At 37.1% G+C, this 17,338-nt stretch overlaps 1 protein-coding gene and 1 long non-coding RNA gene across 3 annotated transcripts; both read right to left on the minus strand.

Annotated features, from left to right (window-relative positions):
- Positions 1-1,863: 1,863 nt before the first annotated feature.
- LOC309716970 lies at positions 1,864-5,344 on the minus strand. The gene is made up of 6 exons (XR_014279595.1): positions 5,136-5,344; positions 3,767-3,784; positions 3,405-3,434; positions 3,024-3,071; positions 2,851-2,907; positions 1,864-2,508 (listed from the first exon to the last, which is right to left on the minus strand). It is a non-coding gene; the product is annotated as an uncharacterized lncRNA (long non-coding RNA).
- Positions 5,345-6,712: 1,368 nt separating this feature from the next.
- dhdds (dehydrodolichyl diphosphate synthase) lies at positions 6,713-16,090 on the minus strand. 2 transcript variants are annotated; one of them, XM_082551405.1, is made up of 9 exons: positions 15,984-16,090; positions 15,522-15,591; positions 14,671-14,787; positions 14,433-14,575; positions 13,156-13,272; positions 12,968-13,069; positions 12,741-12,855; positions 10,457-10,564; positions 6,713-7,438 (listed from the first exon to the last, which is right to left on the minus strand). In XM_082551405.1, the coding sequence occupies exons 2-9, from the start codon at positions 15,582-15,584 to the stop codon at positions 7,196-7,198; spliced, it is 1,008 nt and encodes a 335-aa protein (XP_082407531.1). In that variant the 5' UTR covers positions 15,585-15,591; positions 15,984-16,090; the 3' UTR covers positions 6,713-7,195. The 2 variants fall into 2 exon arrangements, with proteins under 2 accessions (XP_082407531.1, XP_082407530.1); XM_082551404.1 differs by lacking the exon at positions 15,984-16,090 and adding an exon at positions 15,704-15,967.
- Positions 16,091-17,338: the final 1,248 nt, after the last annotated feature.

Genomic DNA, 17,338 nt, shown 5'->3' on the forward strand with positions numbered 1-17,338 from the left:
CTCTGAGGCCATCACAGAGCAGCTGTATTTGTACTGACATTAGATTACACACAGGTGCACTCTATTTAGTCATTAGCACTCATCAGGCAATGTCTATGGGCAACTGACTGCACTCAGACCAAAGGGGGCTGAATAATTACGCACACCCCACTTTGCAGTTATATATTTGTAAAAAATGTTTGGAATCATGTATGATTTTCGTTCCACTTCTCACATGTGCACCACTTTGTATTGGTCTTTCACGTGGAATTCCAATTCCAATGAAATTGATTCATGTTTGTGGCTGAAATGTGACAAAATGTGGGAAAGTTCAAGGGGGCCAAATACTTTTGCAAGTCACTGTAACACAGCATATCTCTTTAGAGAAGATGACTAAAATAATAATAATAAATTGATGCATGGCATAAACATTAATACACCGCATAGGATGTAGATGAGCAGCCTTCCATTTTCCATGAAAACATCTGTCTCTCAGATCAAAAGCCAGTATTTTGTACAGATTTGTATTCAACAATGAATACTGAGCATTACTCTGAAAAGTGTGGTAATCCTGTTACACATATTTTTGTAATAATTGAAACTAATAAAATCAACTGTACTTTTGCCTTGCTCTATATTGCTTGTTGAGAATGAAAGAAAGAAAAAGAAAGAAAGATTAAACCTGCACCATATCTGAATATTATTATCATTTGCTGCTTTGTCTGTATAGAAGCACTAATACACTAGCCTAAAAAAAGGGATGACATCCTCAGAGATACGTCAGCACCCTCAATAATGCGTCATGTTTGACCGAGTTCAGGAGCTGTATAGGCCAAAGGAGAGGGAGACCCCCGCAGGAACAACGATATGCACCTCATCTCTCTGTGGTGATGTGGCACTGACTCCTGCTGGTGCTATGGAGCAAAGACAGTGATGAGGATATCCAGAGGTGTAAACCCCTGAAGCATCAACATCCAGTAGTTATGTTATGTAAAATATTCCAATTGAAGTGAAAATTAAAACTCACTCCAATACAAAATGTGGAAGAGCAAAGAACAAGCTAAAAACAAACAAAATTAAAAGGTACTTTTAAGGTTGAAGGTAAATGCAATAATTTCATAAATGAATCTGTGACTATACACTGATTATTTTTGTTTATCGGACTTAAGTGGCAAATTTTGTATTCTTTAAGTTTATGTAGTTTTTAGGTGACAGTAATATAGTTGTGTTTAAGGTGGTGATCAAATGTGGCATTTAGTGTATAGCTTTAAGGCGTTGCAGGCTTTTGTGAGATAACTTCCACTTGAATAAAATATTTTTCTAGCGCTCTACATTAATGATTGCTCAAGTTACCAATAAACATTTACACGTCACACTTTGCGTATTTTAATGGTTAATGCAATGAGATCACCTTGTCTTAAGGTTTATTTTTTCTCTCATTATAGTGCTAACAAGTTTAAATATACCCAAAACAGGTACAAAAAAAAAACACTAGCAGCTGCTTAAAATTTCATTTACATGACAACCTTAAATAAATATTTAAAACCTTTAAGTGCCAGTCCTTGGGTGATAATTTAGTAACAATTTACATTAAATTACAAATTATACCAGTAACATTTCCACATAGAGAAGTGTGAAAATTAACTAGCCTGTTGAAAATAGAAAGCCAAGCCTAACAGCAATACCCAAGCAGTCACAAGTAGGGACGAGACCCCATGGATGTAAACTAAAATGGATGTCCTGCCAAAATGGTGGAGCCTGCAGTTTGTTTATGATGAAACCTTTTCAAGGTCGCTGCATCACCTTTTCAAACGTCGTGTCGCAGCATTTCCATTTTTCTGCTCCTTCATCGAGGATTTCCATTTCAACAGTGACCCCAAAAAGGACATTTTGAAAATTTTTATTCAAGAACATTAAGATCAACCATTGGAGTCAGAAAAGCAGAAACATAACTTAACAGAAGTTTTTATCAGATGACTGGGTTCACATCAGCCATTTTTTTGGGACGCATCAAACTTAAACATTTTTTTTGACCTAATAACAATATTCTTTTTTTTGTCTGTGGCATTTTACATCAACATACAATGTTTTTAAAACATTTGGAAAGCAATAATTTTATTAGTTCAACATTAAACTACAAGGAGATAAGCGGCAAATTCATATTCTCCTGCAAGATTTTATGCTTTAGCTGCCTTATGTTTACAATTAGATTCAAAATCCAACTTGTTGGAAAAGCTGTTACATCTGTTGTTTAGAAGTTTAAAACAAATCTGGATTAGACAAACTAAAAAAAATGCCACGACTACAGGATATGGACGGTATCCGTTTTTAAAATTGATATAAAATGGATATGAATGTGAAAACAAAATTTTGTTACATCAAGTGCAAGCCAAAAACAAAACTATAAATGACATTTGTAATATAAAACTTGGTAAAAAATACTTATTTAAAACTGTACAATCACCAAGTACACAGAGTGAGCACATCAACCACTATTCATTTGGCTTCAGTGGCTTCAGCCTTGGGCTCCTGCGGACAGAAAAACAAAAAACACGCCAACAGCAATGTCAACTGCATTGTTTTAGTCACATGACAACTTATTCTTAATTTTATTGATTATATTAAAAGGAGTCCTTGCAACACTTATCCATTATGAGAACAAATAAAACAGTAACTGCCTCACAGGTTTCCAGAACTCACACACATCATTTTTTTAATATCTAGTTCTTTTTTTACTCATTTAATCTTTAAACTCATGAACAATTAAAGCAAATAAGTTAAGATAACATAAAAAAGGAGAAACGACCTGGAAAATATAAGAACATCTGTTTGATGTAACATTTATTAATTTGCAGTGTAACAGAAACAAACCTCAGCCTTGGTGCTCCCATTCTCAGCGGGTTTGGCTTTCTTTGTTTTGGGTGCCCTCTAGAAAATAAAATGATAGTAACAAATTAATCACAGAAATGAATCAAGCAAACATGTGGCAAACATCTTACAGAGCTGTTCCCCCATAGTAAGCGTGCAAGATTTTGGTTCAATACCTTTGCAACAGCCTTTTTCTTAGCCTCCACTGCCGCAGGTTTCGGTTTCTACAAGACAAGAAAGAAGATATTTAAATCAGTTTGAGATAACAGAATATAGATCCGTGAAATCCTAGGTAATAAAAGCTTATTACAAGTTAATAAACTTCTTGATCATGGGCTACATCCTCATGTCACATTAGGTAAGAGTGTAAGAGAACCTTTAATATATTCTTAAAAAATGTAAAATTTAAATTTAATACACACATGATAGACTACTTCAATTTCAAGTGGTTGCTTCTTACAAAAAATAGTGAACATTTAACAAAAACGACAGGATAATGCACATTAAATATACTGAGTACATCTAAAAATGCTTAATTGTGTTTAAAAAGAACTTACTAATGCCAGCCGTGCAGAGGTTCTCTTAGGCTGTAGAGCCACAAGGAAGTGAAAGTTAAAACAAACAGTGTCTTATTTTGCATCAATATTAATAGCTTTGTTTATACATGACCTTTAAAGAGTATGCAATTGCAAAAAGTAAGTTAAAACAAAAGCAAAAAAAAGAGATGAAAATGGGAGTAGAGTTTGAATAAATATATTAACTAAGTACAACACTCATCATCCTAAATAAGGGCACAAAATATATTATATCAGTGGCAAAAAACATACAAACGATACATCAAAAACAAGCATTTATCCACAAATTCTAAATGCAACTGCTGCATCAACACAATATAAAAATATATTCATTTTAGACAAACCTCAGAGGAAGCAGGTGCCTGTAAGACAAGGAAGGGGAAAACATTACAAACTGAAAAGTAAAACTACATAATAATAATAATAATAAATACAGATTTAAATAGCACAAAACGTTTTTTTTTATTTTCTGTGTGCACTATTTTACATTGTTTTAATATAAAAATGTTCACAGAAGATCTAATATATATGTTACATTTTTTTAACACTGCTCTTGATTTTTCAAGTTCACAAAGAGCTTTCCCGCGCATATTTGAATTCAAATTTGGGCAGTCCTGTCACCATGACACCGCCTTGGCGCCCTGACAGCTTCCTTTGTTTTGTATCAGTGCGCGCCTACAGACAGCTGTTGGGAAACTGATAAGATTACTACTTTACTAATCTGTACCTACGACAAATGGAGCTCAACGAATGCCTGGAGAGGTTTCAAGGAAGACAAAAAAAAAAAAAAAAAAATCACGGATGAGACTGAGATTTTCATCGAAAAACACCCTGTTGTGATAATTTAATTTTAAATCGTTAAATATGCATTTTTTTAATAGTATGGCCACTCACTGCACCTTAAATTAATGCGTTGAAAATACGATAAAACGCACACAAATGTGCAAAAAAAAATTCTTATTTTTGTATTTATACGTTTTTTCCTGCTGCGCACTTGCAAACTGCAATCCAATCGCGTTTGACGTTTTTAATAAATATTTACTACTGTTAACAAACCCATTTCAAACGACGATGCAAGAACCAGGCTGGCACATATTATTCAAAACCTGAGCGGAAAAAAAATAATAATCGCCACCTCCCCTCCCCCAACTCCTTCCTCAAATTTGCAGCCTGCGTTCGAGCTTATTTTGATTGCTTGATAACGGCGCAGTTCATATTTATCTTCATTAATTTGGATCCCAAGTTATGCATTCAAGCATGGTTGAGAAAAAGAATAAAGAAAAACAGTCATTGTCCATATCGAAAGTTTGTTACTGCGTTTACAACAGCAAGATTTGTGCCCTGCCTACTGCCAAAGAGAGGGGGGGAAAAAAGATGGTGTCAGAAATTTTGCACAACGCAATGTCAACGGCTGGACTAACCAGAGTTTGGCGCTGGAAGACAAAAAATTTACAAAAATACACGCAACTGTGCGCGTTTAACTCATAAGAATAATTTAAAACCATGAGCAAAAATTTCAACTTTTGTTTTCGACGAGTGGGAGGATGCTTGCGCTCCTCTCCACTGTCAGACCGCCATTGCTAAAACGCTTGTTAGGGATGATGACGTTCTTCTTAAGCAGAAATATCAGGCGCAGTCTTGTGTTAACTTAATGCTACGAAAACGATTCCAGTGCACAGACTTAAATTAAATTTAAATTCATGTTTTTTTTACCTTTGCTTTGCCCATGTTCTCAGCGGGAAACGAAGAAAAACGTCAGGAAAATACAGCTGCGAAAATGGCTTTTTTCGAAGCGATAACAGACGCCAACCAAGCGCGCACAGCGGAAAATGGCGAATGTATAATGCAAACGAATGTTCTTGTAGTTTATACACTGAAATATAAGAACGAAACCGGTTTGAACCAGTTTTGTGTTTCGAATCTCGCCATTGGATAGAAAGGCGTCACGTGGGTTGGAGGCGCCTCCCATTTGTTAAAAAGGCAGACGGCAACTTGAAGGAATACGGATTATAGTCGCGGGGTGGCGCTGTATGAACGACTGATTCGTTCTGCTGTACCGAAAAAATAAATACGCAGATAATGGCGCGTCAAAGTCGTTGCACCTTTTCTCACCGTCTATCGGATAAACTGAACAATTTTTGCTCACAAAGTCCGCCAGAACCAAATTTTATGGTGTATCTAATATCCCCGCGTTGCAACTGACCAATCACGTTGTTTGATGTCATAGCTTTGAGGCAAAATACGGTCGCGGGTGAAGATTAGACTATGGTGCTTTCTGTCAGCTTGTGGTGGATGAATGTCTATTTGGCTTGGGCATGTAAGACTGTAATTTTAGCCCTGTGTAAAACCAAAAATCAACATTTAGTTATTATTATTATTACCTGAGGGATTGAGGGTCAAACCAAGCGTTGTGTGAAGAAATACTAATACAGACATATACAATTTGTAACTGGTAGATGTTTAGTGGATTTTAAGCTATCTGACTATATATTAAATAGCTAAAAGTAGGATACCTATTCAACACTAAAATACTGTTCACATGTCTGTGCATTAGTAGTAATATTCCAGAATATTCCAGGACTGTATGCCTGATGAGTAGTATAAATTCATGCTTATACCTATATATGTGTATATAAGCATATTTTTGTGGGGCAGTATGTTTATAGTATGGTGTTTCTAGTTCTACCAAAGTTTATCAATTCTTCTGTCAGTGTATAGATGATGCAAGTTAAATAAAATTGGTTCCTAGAAGTGTTTCCTCTGGAGGGACAAGATCCAAATATGATGATTTGATGAAGAGATGTCTTGCATTTGAGTTTGTGATTTAAAGACTGAGGACTTCTTGGATAAAATTGGGACATTTTTTCTTCAATTTTTTCCCAAATAAACAAAACCCAACAAACATCCAGCTGGAAAAAAGTAAAAGTGGTTCTTTGCTTGTGTTATACCACCAACTGAGATGCAGAATAGCAATTACAAGCAGTTATTTAAATTTTTGCAATACATAGCGTATTAGTAGTTGATAAGCTTTAAGGCTCAATACTTCCAACAGGTAGCAGCAGAAATTATATCGGTACAGTTTTATGTGCTGAAAGTCATCTACTTGCAAAAACGACTCGTTAATCCAATAAAACACCATCACCAGTTTTCCCCCTGAGAGTCCATATATATCAGCAGCATGGACCACACACATATTTTTTTACTGCACAAGTTAAGACAATAGATAACCATATTTTGGAAGCCAAATGGAGACAAAAGCTTAGACTTGTAGTATGTAAGTACAAAACAGAGAATTTCACATCATTTAATCATATCTGACATACAGTAATCATTTTATTTTGTTCCAGAAAGCTGGTCAAAATATAGTTATGTAATCAAAATCACAGTCAACAAACAACACTTTATGCTTCAACAACAATTTAAAAGTTCTGTGGACGAATGTTTTGGAACCGAAACACAGGATCCGTGGCTTTCACTCACATAAAATGACCTTCCGTTCAACGGCATGCATTTAACTGACAGTTTATACGATGATTTAACTACATCTTGACCAGTCATTTCCACCTATTAGAGTTTTTAAATCTACAATCATAAATAGCAGGATTATTCTACAGCCCCATAGGGGTAAAACTGCCCTCTTATATGAATCAGCAACAAAATAAAACCGCTCCCAGTTACTGCTTGCTCTTCCCTTTTCCACAGAAGCCCTTTTGGGAAGAGGACATAGGAGAGGCTTCGTCCCCGCTTCAGAGGATTTGTTTTTCTATGTATTCTTAGGCCAACAAGGATTCACTGCATAAGTCAGAAAAGAAAGAGTCTCTTTTGTGCTTCAGTGCTTCTAGGAAGTCTCGAACTCGTTCTTCCCGGCAGGAAGTGTAGTGTAGTAGCGCCTCTTGTCTTCTCTGGCTATCGACGGGCTTTCCATTGCTGTGATGCTGCAAGAGCTCTGCTACACAAGCACGATCTGCTTCTAGCTGCTGCAGAGCCTGATGCTCTCGATGGAGGTCTCTAGCTTTCTGTAATAACAAACACACCAAATTAGACATACATTTAAATATATACATAGATACAGGAGTTACTTTAATCTTTCTCTGCCTGTTTAACAACACTGTTTCACAAAGTAACACTGATCTACATTAATTGCTACGGTTAACAAGTGATGAACCTGCAACTCACACAGCCAAAACATAAGCCCTTTTCAGATATGGGATGCATAACACAGCTGCTTATTGCTGCTTATGATTCTCCAAAACAACTAACCAAGTGCCAGCGTGTCACAATCTAGTATACTCATAGTGCTTGTCCAAAAGCTCTGATAAATGGAGGGTTTCATCAGAAAAATTGCAACCTCTGTGCCAAATCAAACATGGGGATCTTTCCATTGTAGTGATCCCTTTGGGGTGGGCGGAGCAGCTGGAAGTTCTGTTCCAAAGAACTCACAAAAATGCAGGGAAGACATGCAGTCATAATCATGCACCGTATCCATGCCCCGTGTCTCACTTGCTTCCCTGTGTTTGCACTTATACTTGAACATATTTGCCAACAAGTCCATACACCTCTTTAAGCCACTGATACTGACACATTTATTCCTATTAAGTTAAATAAATATTTGTTCTCTTTATTCTTCTTTGCTGCGGCCTTTGAGTCAGTCATAACAGCGACCAGGGTGCAACATGGAGCTGACACAGTCAGCTGCCATCACATTAATGAAAAGCAGAGCATGGCCGACAGTGGGTGACAGGGGTCATAACTACAGTAGTACCCAAACAGCTAAGTCCAATTAGGTTCAAAACCAAAAGAGCGGTATGGTTCAGTTATATTAGACATCTGAAAGTACATTTTTGTGCTGCTTCTAAATAATATTATTCTAGTTATACAGGACCTTTAGTCACATTTAGATCCTTCCCAGCAAGGAAATAAAGGAGGCCAAAAATAACAAACATGATGACCCCAAAAACACACCGTATTCTTCGACTGCCTCACTCTACACAGCCCTTCCAACTCTGGGGACAAAAAGCTATGGAGTATTCAAACTAAACACGAAAAACTGACACATACTGTTGAGACTGCACTTCTTTTTTCTTATAGTGAGTTTCACTGATCTAGCCTACTTCGGATCAAAGTGGGCTGTATGTGGCCCACAATGTAAAATGAGTTTGACATCCCTGGTCTAAACAAATAAACTCCTTTCTCATGTTCGTTCCCTCTTTCTTACGTGCACACATGCTTTTGAAAATCACTCTGGGAGAGCACATTTGTTTAACTGGGGCAGTTCTTGGAAGCTGTGACTCAGGGTTCCCTCACATTATAGATTCATCACTAAATGCAGATTTTCATGGAGATTGATTGATTGATTGATTGGTAATTTATTTCAACATGTGAACAATATACAAGTACATTTAGAAAAGAAATGAGAGAAAAAAAAATATACTATACAAATTACATACAAAAAAACATTCTGATTAATTTACATGTTGAAAGGGAGTGGGAAGAAGTATACACTTATTTAATCCCACCCCTGTCCCATAAATTATCAGTGAATATTTAGTCAGCTTCCTTACTGATATAATTTGTAATAAAAATAGTGAACAGATTTCTGATATACTATATACTATAATATCACATCATGAATTTTTTGTTTGTTTGTTTTTAAATAGAGACATTCACTTAATTTAAATATTTTCCTTTTCTTTATAGATCGAGAATATCATATTTTTATAACTCTTTTTGAACAGTTTTATGTTTGGACATTGCTTTAATTCCATATTCAGTTTGTTCCATAGTTTCACTCCTTGAACAGAAACACAAAAGCCTTTTCTTGTAGTACGTACCTTCATTGTTTTGAAGTTACAAAAACCCCTTAAATTATAACTTCCTTCTTTCAAAAAAAACATACTCTGAATATTACCTGGCAGTTCTTTATTTTTTGCTTTGAATAGAATTTGTGCTGTTTGGAATTTCACTATATCGTCAATTTTCAATATTTCAGACTGCAAAAATAGTGAGTTTGTATGTTCCCTATAACCTGCATTGTGGATGATTCGAATTGCTTTCTTTTGAAGAGTAAAAAGTGAATGTAATGTGGTTTTATAGTTATTGCCCCAGACCTCTGCACAATAGCTTAAGTATGGTGAAACCAGTGAACAGTAGAGAATATGAAGTGATGTTCTGTCGAATACCTGTTTTGCCTTGTTTAGTACTGCAATGCTTCGTGATACTTTGGAATGAATATATCTTACGTGAGCTCTCCAGTTAAGTTTTTCATCTATTATTACCCCCAGAAATTTATTTTCACTGACTCTTTCAATATCAACACCATTTATTTGAATCTTTGCATTTGTATTTAAACTACTATTTCCAAATAACATAAGTTTAGATTTATTCAAATTTAATGATAATTTGTTTTTATCAAGCCAGAACTTCACTTTACTTATTTCATTAGTCATATCCTCCAATAAATTCTGCAGATCATCACCAGAGCAAAAAATGTTTGTATCGTCAGCAAAGAGAACCATTTTTAATACTTTGGACACTTTACAGATGTCGTTAATGTACAAGTTGAAGAATTTTGGACCCAAAACTGACCCTTGGGGTACACCACAAGCAATGTCCATACATAAGGAGCAACCACCATTTATTTTCACAAACTGCTTTCTGTCACTTAAATAACTCCGGACCCAATCTAAAACTACCCCTCTGACACCATAACGTTCCAGTTTTCTTATTAATATATCATGATCTATAGTGTCAAATGCCTTTGTCAAGTCTATGAATAACCCAGCCACATATTGCTTTTTGTCTATGGAATTTGTGATGTATTCTATTGAATCTAATAGTGCCGATGATGTTGATCTGCTTGATCTGAATCCGTACTGAAGATAGCTTTAATTGGGAAAAGACTGAAATTCCATGAGTGAACCTGAACTAGTTACTTAACCTAACATGAGTGATGACTCTTGTCAAATGCGCTCGGACACACCGCGTGGCTCACACAGTGTGAGTAAACCCTAATTCTGTCTCAGTATTATCCTTACCTGGATGGATTTGTGATTTAATTGATACTGCAGAATGGCTTCACACAGGTTCCAGAATGAGTACTCTGGCCACAGAACGGACTGAAATACTAGGCAGGAGTGAGAGGTCTGCAGAAAGAGCACACACGAAAACCAATACAAGTTTACAGGGTATCTGAGAAAAAACTGGAAGAACAAAATAAAGCTTTTACAATTTGTGCTGTAACCCAGTCATTAGGTTAATACTGTCTTTCAGTGATTGCACCCCCAAACTGGAAGGGAGACTTGTCACAGGCTTTAAGGAATGTAGAAAGAAAATCTTACGTGCAAATAAATCACTAAAGATATATATAGAAAGATAAGTCAGAGGAGATACAAAGAATTCTCTCGGAGTCTGTTTCAGCTGTTCAAGACTATTTTTTTCTTGTAAAACCCAAGTACTTACCATCCCTGATGGTCACTAGATAAAAACACTGATAGTGAATTAAATATAAACTGTAACTGTACTCATACAATGAAACACTCATCACAGATTGGTTTCTTTTGGCATCAGACAGTTTTGCTGGATTATTTTCACAGACAGCTTTGAAGGTTAACATCATGAATGACCAATACATCCTGCAAAACAAGTCCAACCACCAGTGTTACTCTGTTCTTAATTCACAAAAAAAAAACATTACTCATCAAGCCCTTTCCTGCGATAAAAGGGGCTGGAATAAAACACACATGTTTATTAAAAGGCCAGAAATTAAATAAAGTAGTACATCTCAATACTTGAGCAGTATTCAGATTTTCGTTTGGAGCCAGGAAAAACTCTGCTCCTAAATCATCATGATCCCTAAAGACTCAACCAAGCATAAATCGAAATCCTACTTTGCTGTTTTCATAGTTTCATAGAAAAACAGCCCTATCTTCAGGGGTAAATCAATTCAAGTTTATATATGCAGCACCAGCTGGCAACAACAGTCATTTCAATGGGCTTTATATTGCAACATTCTCAAATTGGGGACATCCTGACTGGAATTGTTCAAACAAACAATTCCTATGCAAATTATTGCAAATGACTAATTTGTAAGAACTCTTGAGCATTTGAAATAAAGGCCAGGATGGCCTGTAAGTGGCTAAAACATTTGGATTAAGTGAATGCTTTACAGGTAGTAAGTAACTGCAGTCACCTTAGAGCCCTGTGGTACGGAGCCAAATAAATTGATCATATTTAAAAATTTTAAAATGAATTATAACAACAACACCTCACTGAAGAGCTGAGGGAAGATTGGATAGTTTATATGATGTAAGTGTTAGAGTTGCTTAGAGATCAATAGGAGAGAATCAGTCTAAATGAAGATGAGGTTTGTGGGAAATGCGGTCCCAATCAAAAGTTTAAGACCATTTGAAAAATGGCTAAAATATCATATTTTGCATGGTTGGATCTTAACAAGGTTCCAAGTAGAGCTTCAACATACAACGAGAAGAAATGGGAGTGAGACAAAACATTTTTTTTAAGCATGCAACTAATTGAAAACAGCGATTAAACTGAAACAGGCTGTTTTACAGCTGATCACAAGTTTAGGACCACACCTTCAAAAAAAGACAAAAACAAAAACCACACAACCAAAAAACATAAACTACCTCAAAACAGAAATCAAAGTTCCAAATATGAACTCAGCAATGAGTAGTTTCACCGTTATTATTGATTAATGCAAAAATTTGTTGCGGTATGCTTGATGCAAGCGTTTTCATCCAAAACACCTCTTGTCACGGCAGTAATGTTGGAAACCATCGGGATCATCTTCCACTTGACCTTTGCGTTTCATAACCCTCAGGATCGTTTAAGAAATTCCAAATGACTGTCTTACTGCATCCCACCTTAGCAGCGATGGCGCACTGTGAGAGACCCTGCTTATGCAGTTCAACAACTTGACCACGTTCAAAAAGGGAAAGGGTTCTTTTTGCCTTTGCCATCAGAACGTGACGACAGTGTGACTACCTCACAGAAAATGACAATGAATCCTCATTTTTGCACAGATTTGGCCTTTTAAAGGCATGTGGTCCTAAACTTTTGATCAACTGTAAAACAGCCTGTTTCATTTTAAGCGTTGTTTTCAATCATTTGCATGCTCAAAAAAAATGTTGTGTCTCACTCCCATTTCTTCTTGTTGCATATTGAAGCTCTACTTGGAACCTTGTTAAGAACTAACCATGCAAAACATGATTTTTTGCCATTTTTCAAGTGGTATTAAACTTTTGATTGGGACCGTGTATGGTGAACTTTATTAGCTGTTGATGACACCCATCTCACTCTCACCTGCCAAAGAAGGAAGTCGCTGAGGCGCACCTCTCCAGAGGTGCGGATGAGCAAATCAGGATTTGGCGAGTTATTGCTGTACAGACACTCACTTAGCAATGCCTCCGACACATCACTACACATCACAGAAACACAAACAGCTTGTTAACACAATGGCTCTCCAGGACACCTTTCTACAGAGTATTTAACAAAGGATGACAAGATGAACTCATTGCTGTTTCGTTTACCTTCCTTTGATCAGGCCTTGCTCTACTCCCCATGCCATTTCCCTGACTGCATTGGTGATTTCATATCTTGATGTGTAGGCAAAACACACATTGACAAAACACCTACAAAACAAGAATTTGTGGTGCTGTGGTCACTTCTAATGTACAGGATATCATGCACAATGAAAAACACAAGCTACTAAGCATACTTATTGTGATTCCTGGTTGTGAACACGGCTTTGGCAATAAGCTGTTGAAGGTCAAGTGGCAGCATATTCAAGTCGCCCAGCACTCGGATACAAACGCCATGTTTCTCTAGATTTTCACTGCAAAACAAAACCGAAAGACATTTATAGGAAAAGCATGAAGATGAACAGGATATACAGAAAGACTACTCAGGATCCTGAAAGTTGTCTGTCTGCATTTTCTACCCAGAAAAACACAAAGGAGACTCCGGAGAATTTTGAGTACTCAGTGTGTACAGTGGACTTGAAAGAGTCTGCTGTCCAGCACTGTGCAAAAGTGGTTTGTCATAAGGATGTCAATCGTTCGAAAAATAATAACCTTGTATCATAAACAGCCAGCAGCCTCATAAACAAATTTGTCCAAATTTTGATAGACATAATACAACATCCAATAGAAGGGGATTTTTTTTTTTTTTTTACAGTGTTAAATTCTTTAGACAGGTTACTCAGATTAAAAAAAAAAAAAGGAGCAAAACATGGCATTTGAACAAGTGAGCTACTTATACCACAGTCTTGTGTGCAACAAATACAGACTAAAGGGCAATATTAAGCAATGGATTAGTCAGCAAGCTCTTTGTTTTATTTCTCCAAAGTGAAGAAATAAGTCAGCTGTAAAATATTTCATACTTGTGTGGAAACAGAGAGAAATGGCTTGCAGACTAACAGGCCTCCACCTTAGCTTGAAAATGTATCTGCAGCAGTCATCAGCTGCTTAATAAATAAATAGTACATGCACCACAATGACCACAGAGTAAAATGAAAAGAGAATCCACGTTAGTTGACTAGTCTGAGCTTGACATACTGCACTACAGTGAAAAAGTAAGCACTATTGAAGAGACCAGTGGAAATAACAGACTCCCTTGCTTCCTCTTGGCCATCCCACCATTAGCACACTGCATCTGACTCAGTGTCTGATGCATTGCATTAGTAAATGTTTCTGTGTCAACACTGTTGTTGTGTCTGTCTGAACCAAAAGTAACAAACAAACAAATAACAACAGATTTCCATCCAAGCCCACCCTAAAGGTGAACTCCAAGGATCTCGTGCCTCTGCTGGAAACAGGTCGTCAAAACTGGTTTAAAATTGTTTTCTCATGTACAGACCCTCATTTACTTTAACTTCAGATTTATGCTTGAGCGCTGCAAGTCACTCTTTCTAAACTTTACTTTAAGGAAGCAATGAATCATATGATGTACAAACTGTGACCACAAGCAAAGTGGAAAACTCAGCTCGAAACTCACTGTTCCTCCAGCAGCCTTTCAAACTTCTGCCTGGCGAGCTCCATCAAACCATCCACCTCATCTTCGGTGCGCTTGAAGTTCTCAATGCTGAAGGCATACACCGTCACCTCTGGGATGTTCAGATGCTTGCACCAACGTAGTGTCTGGTGTGGAGAAGACGAAGCATTTTGACACACATCATCAATTTGTTTCTGCCCATGTGACATGCATTTCCTATAGCCGAAACCCCCAAACTCACCTCTGCTAGCTTGTTGAAGCCCTGCATGTGTCCTTCCTGCCGTTCCATGTTTTTCTTACGTGCAAAACGTCGATTACCATCCATGATGAAGGCCACATGTTTAGGCATGGGTCCTGCCTGAAAGACAACAGTCAAAAGAGTCCAAAGAAATGCAGAAGAAAAAGCATTAATGCAATCTACGGTAATCCATAAAAGACCAACACTGTCTAATGCTATGTAGATATCTGCTGATATCTTATCACAAAAATGTCACGTACAACCTTTTTTCGAAACATTTCAAATTTAAATAAAATAGCAATTTCCAGATTAAAAAAACCCCCCCTCATCACCATCAACTAATATGTTTGCATTTTGAACGATAACTAATAAGTCATTCCCTGTGGCCCCCTCAGGGGTTACAGACAATAGCACCAGCTCATGCCCCTAGATATTTAATTAAGAACTATTATTATTATTATTATTATTATTTGTAAGCTTTTCTTTATGGTATTTTCTGAATCTTAACCTTGTCAAACAAATAAATAAATAGTTTGATGTTTTCTAAATGGCTCAGTTTGTCACTCTATTTTCTATCCAGATACTCTGAAATGACATACTTGATATTTTTGTCAAGGCACACATATTTGGTATACATATATGCATTCGTATAATTCTCAGATTCCCTTTCTTATATATTGCACACCTCTGTTGCTTGTGAAGCCTGCACACAAGAATTTCACTCGTATGCGCTGTACCAGTGTACCAGCACATGTGATGTGACAATAAAAGTGATTTGATTTGAGTCACAGAAAGGCAGAAGACCGACAAAAGCGAGGCTGGAAAAGACAGCCAACTTATAACGTACAGCTTACCTTTAGTATATTGGCAGAAATCTTTTCAAGCAGGGACAACTCGCCTTCTTTTATCCACGACATATCCGTGCTGCCGAAAGACAGAAAGGTTTATTTATAAAAAGGTGGTTGGGGGGGGGGGAATTCAATGAGCACTCCTACCGCACACACTCCCTCTTCCAGAAGAAAAAAAAAAACTTCACCAAGTTTTAGCTTTCACGAAAGGGAAGGCATCTGGTTCCCACATTAACGTCCCATTTTTAGAAGATATTGCATTACATTTGCAGCCACTTATGGATTTCACCGTTAACTGCAAGCCCGGCTCACGAGACCTGCAGGGAACTAAACCGCCGCGAGACTGGAAAAGGACTGACGGGCGCCCTCGTTGCCCAGGAAACACATACAGTGCTTCATTCATTCAAACTACTGAAGCACGAGCTGTTCTACTCACAAACTGCGATCGTTTTATCACATTTCACATACCTTCCAACTCACAGCCTTAACGATGACGACCTCTTCCGTATTGGAGTGAAGTGACGTATGAGCGTGCTGACGACTTCCTGTCAGCAGTTAGTAGATTTTTGAATCATGCGGATGGACGCACGCTACGCTTCAATCAAAGGACTGACTGTGATTTCCTTAACTAAAGGGAAGTGGTCTTCTCAACGTTTACTGAAGTAAAAACACCACAATATGAACTAAGGGATGACAAGTAAATTAAAATCTATTATTTTTAATATCTTTTTAATGTCTTTTTAAAAAAATATTAAATCGAACATAAAAAGCCAAAGACATCAATGGGGTTTGAGAGTGTGTGTGTGTGTGTGTGTGTGTGTGTGTGTGTGTGGGGGGGGGGGGGGGGGGGGGGTTGTAATATAACAATCCAATAATAAATAGGAAAAATTCCAACAAACACCTGACACTGGACCTGAGAGATGCACCTTGCCCTTCAGCTGATCCATTTACTGTTCACTGAGACCTCATCAGCAATCGTGTCAGTGGAAGGGTGGCTGTCAAGAAGCCATTCTTAACGAATGGAAACAGTGAGAAAAGGCGGAGGTGTGCCATATTATATAAGAAGTGGACTGAAAATCGATGGAAACAGATGTTATGGAGCGATGAATCCAATTATAAAATGTTTGGTTCAAATTACTGTCAGTACTGAGGAGGTCGTGAGAGCAGTACAACAGTCTGCAGCTATCTGCTGGTGCAGGCTATAGTTTTAGGCTGCATTGCAACCAGTGGTGTTGGGGATCTTGTCAAAATTGATGCAATTATGAATGCAGAAAAGTACTCTCTACTTTTGAGCCACCATGCAGTGTGGGAATATTTTGACAGAGAACAGAACAAAAAGCAGCCAACATCTTAAGAAGAGCTTCAAAATGTCCTTTAAGAAGCTTGGAGAACTATTCCTGAAGTCTACTAAAGAAATTACATGAATATTTGCCTAACAGAGTTCAGGCTGTGTTGGAAAATAAAGGTGGTCCTACCCAATTATAACTATCAGGCTCATAAACCTGTACAAACTCTTCCATTGCCTAAAGGGCTGGATTTCCATGCGTGTGTGCACATTTCAATAAATTGTTGCACTTATTTCACATTTTCATAGAAAAACATACAAATTGAGTGGTGATTCAAGACTTTCATACAATATTACAGATATAATAATACAGCTACATTATTATATTGATCAAGTTAAAAACAAGGTTTTACGTCATTAGTGGAAAAAATATATATTTGAAATGTCAGCATGTTGAATTTCAACTACCTTAAGTGATTTTCATACCTAACCAACTACGTGTGGGACATGAGAAAAAATATAATGGTTTTTTTTAACA

The sequence above is a fragment of the Aulonocara stuartgranti genome (genome assembly GCF_965226115.1).
Source record: "Aulonocara stuartgranti genome assembly, chromosome: 11".
NCBI lineage: Eukaryota > Metazoa > Chordata > Actinopteri > Cichliformes > Cichlidae > Aulonocara > Aulonocara stuartgranti.

Excerpts from the sequence above, each read along its gene's own strand:
- dhdds (XM_082551404.1), bottom strand. The coding sequence starts at position 15,918 with ATGAATGAAGCACTGTATGTGTTTCCTGGGCAACGAGGGCGCCCGTCA. Across the intron at positions 15,592-15,703 it reads TTCGTGAAAGCTAAAACTTG|CACGGATATGTCGTGGATAA; the intron begins GTGAAGTTTTTT and ends GTCTTTCGGCAG. Across the intron at positions 7,439-10,456 it reads TAAATCACAAATCCATCCAG|AAAGCTAGAGACCTCCATCG; the intron begins GTAAGGATAATA and ends TTGTTATTACAG.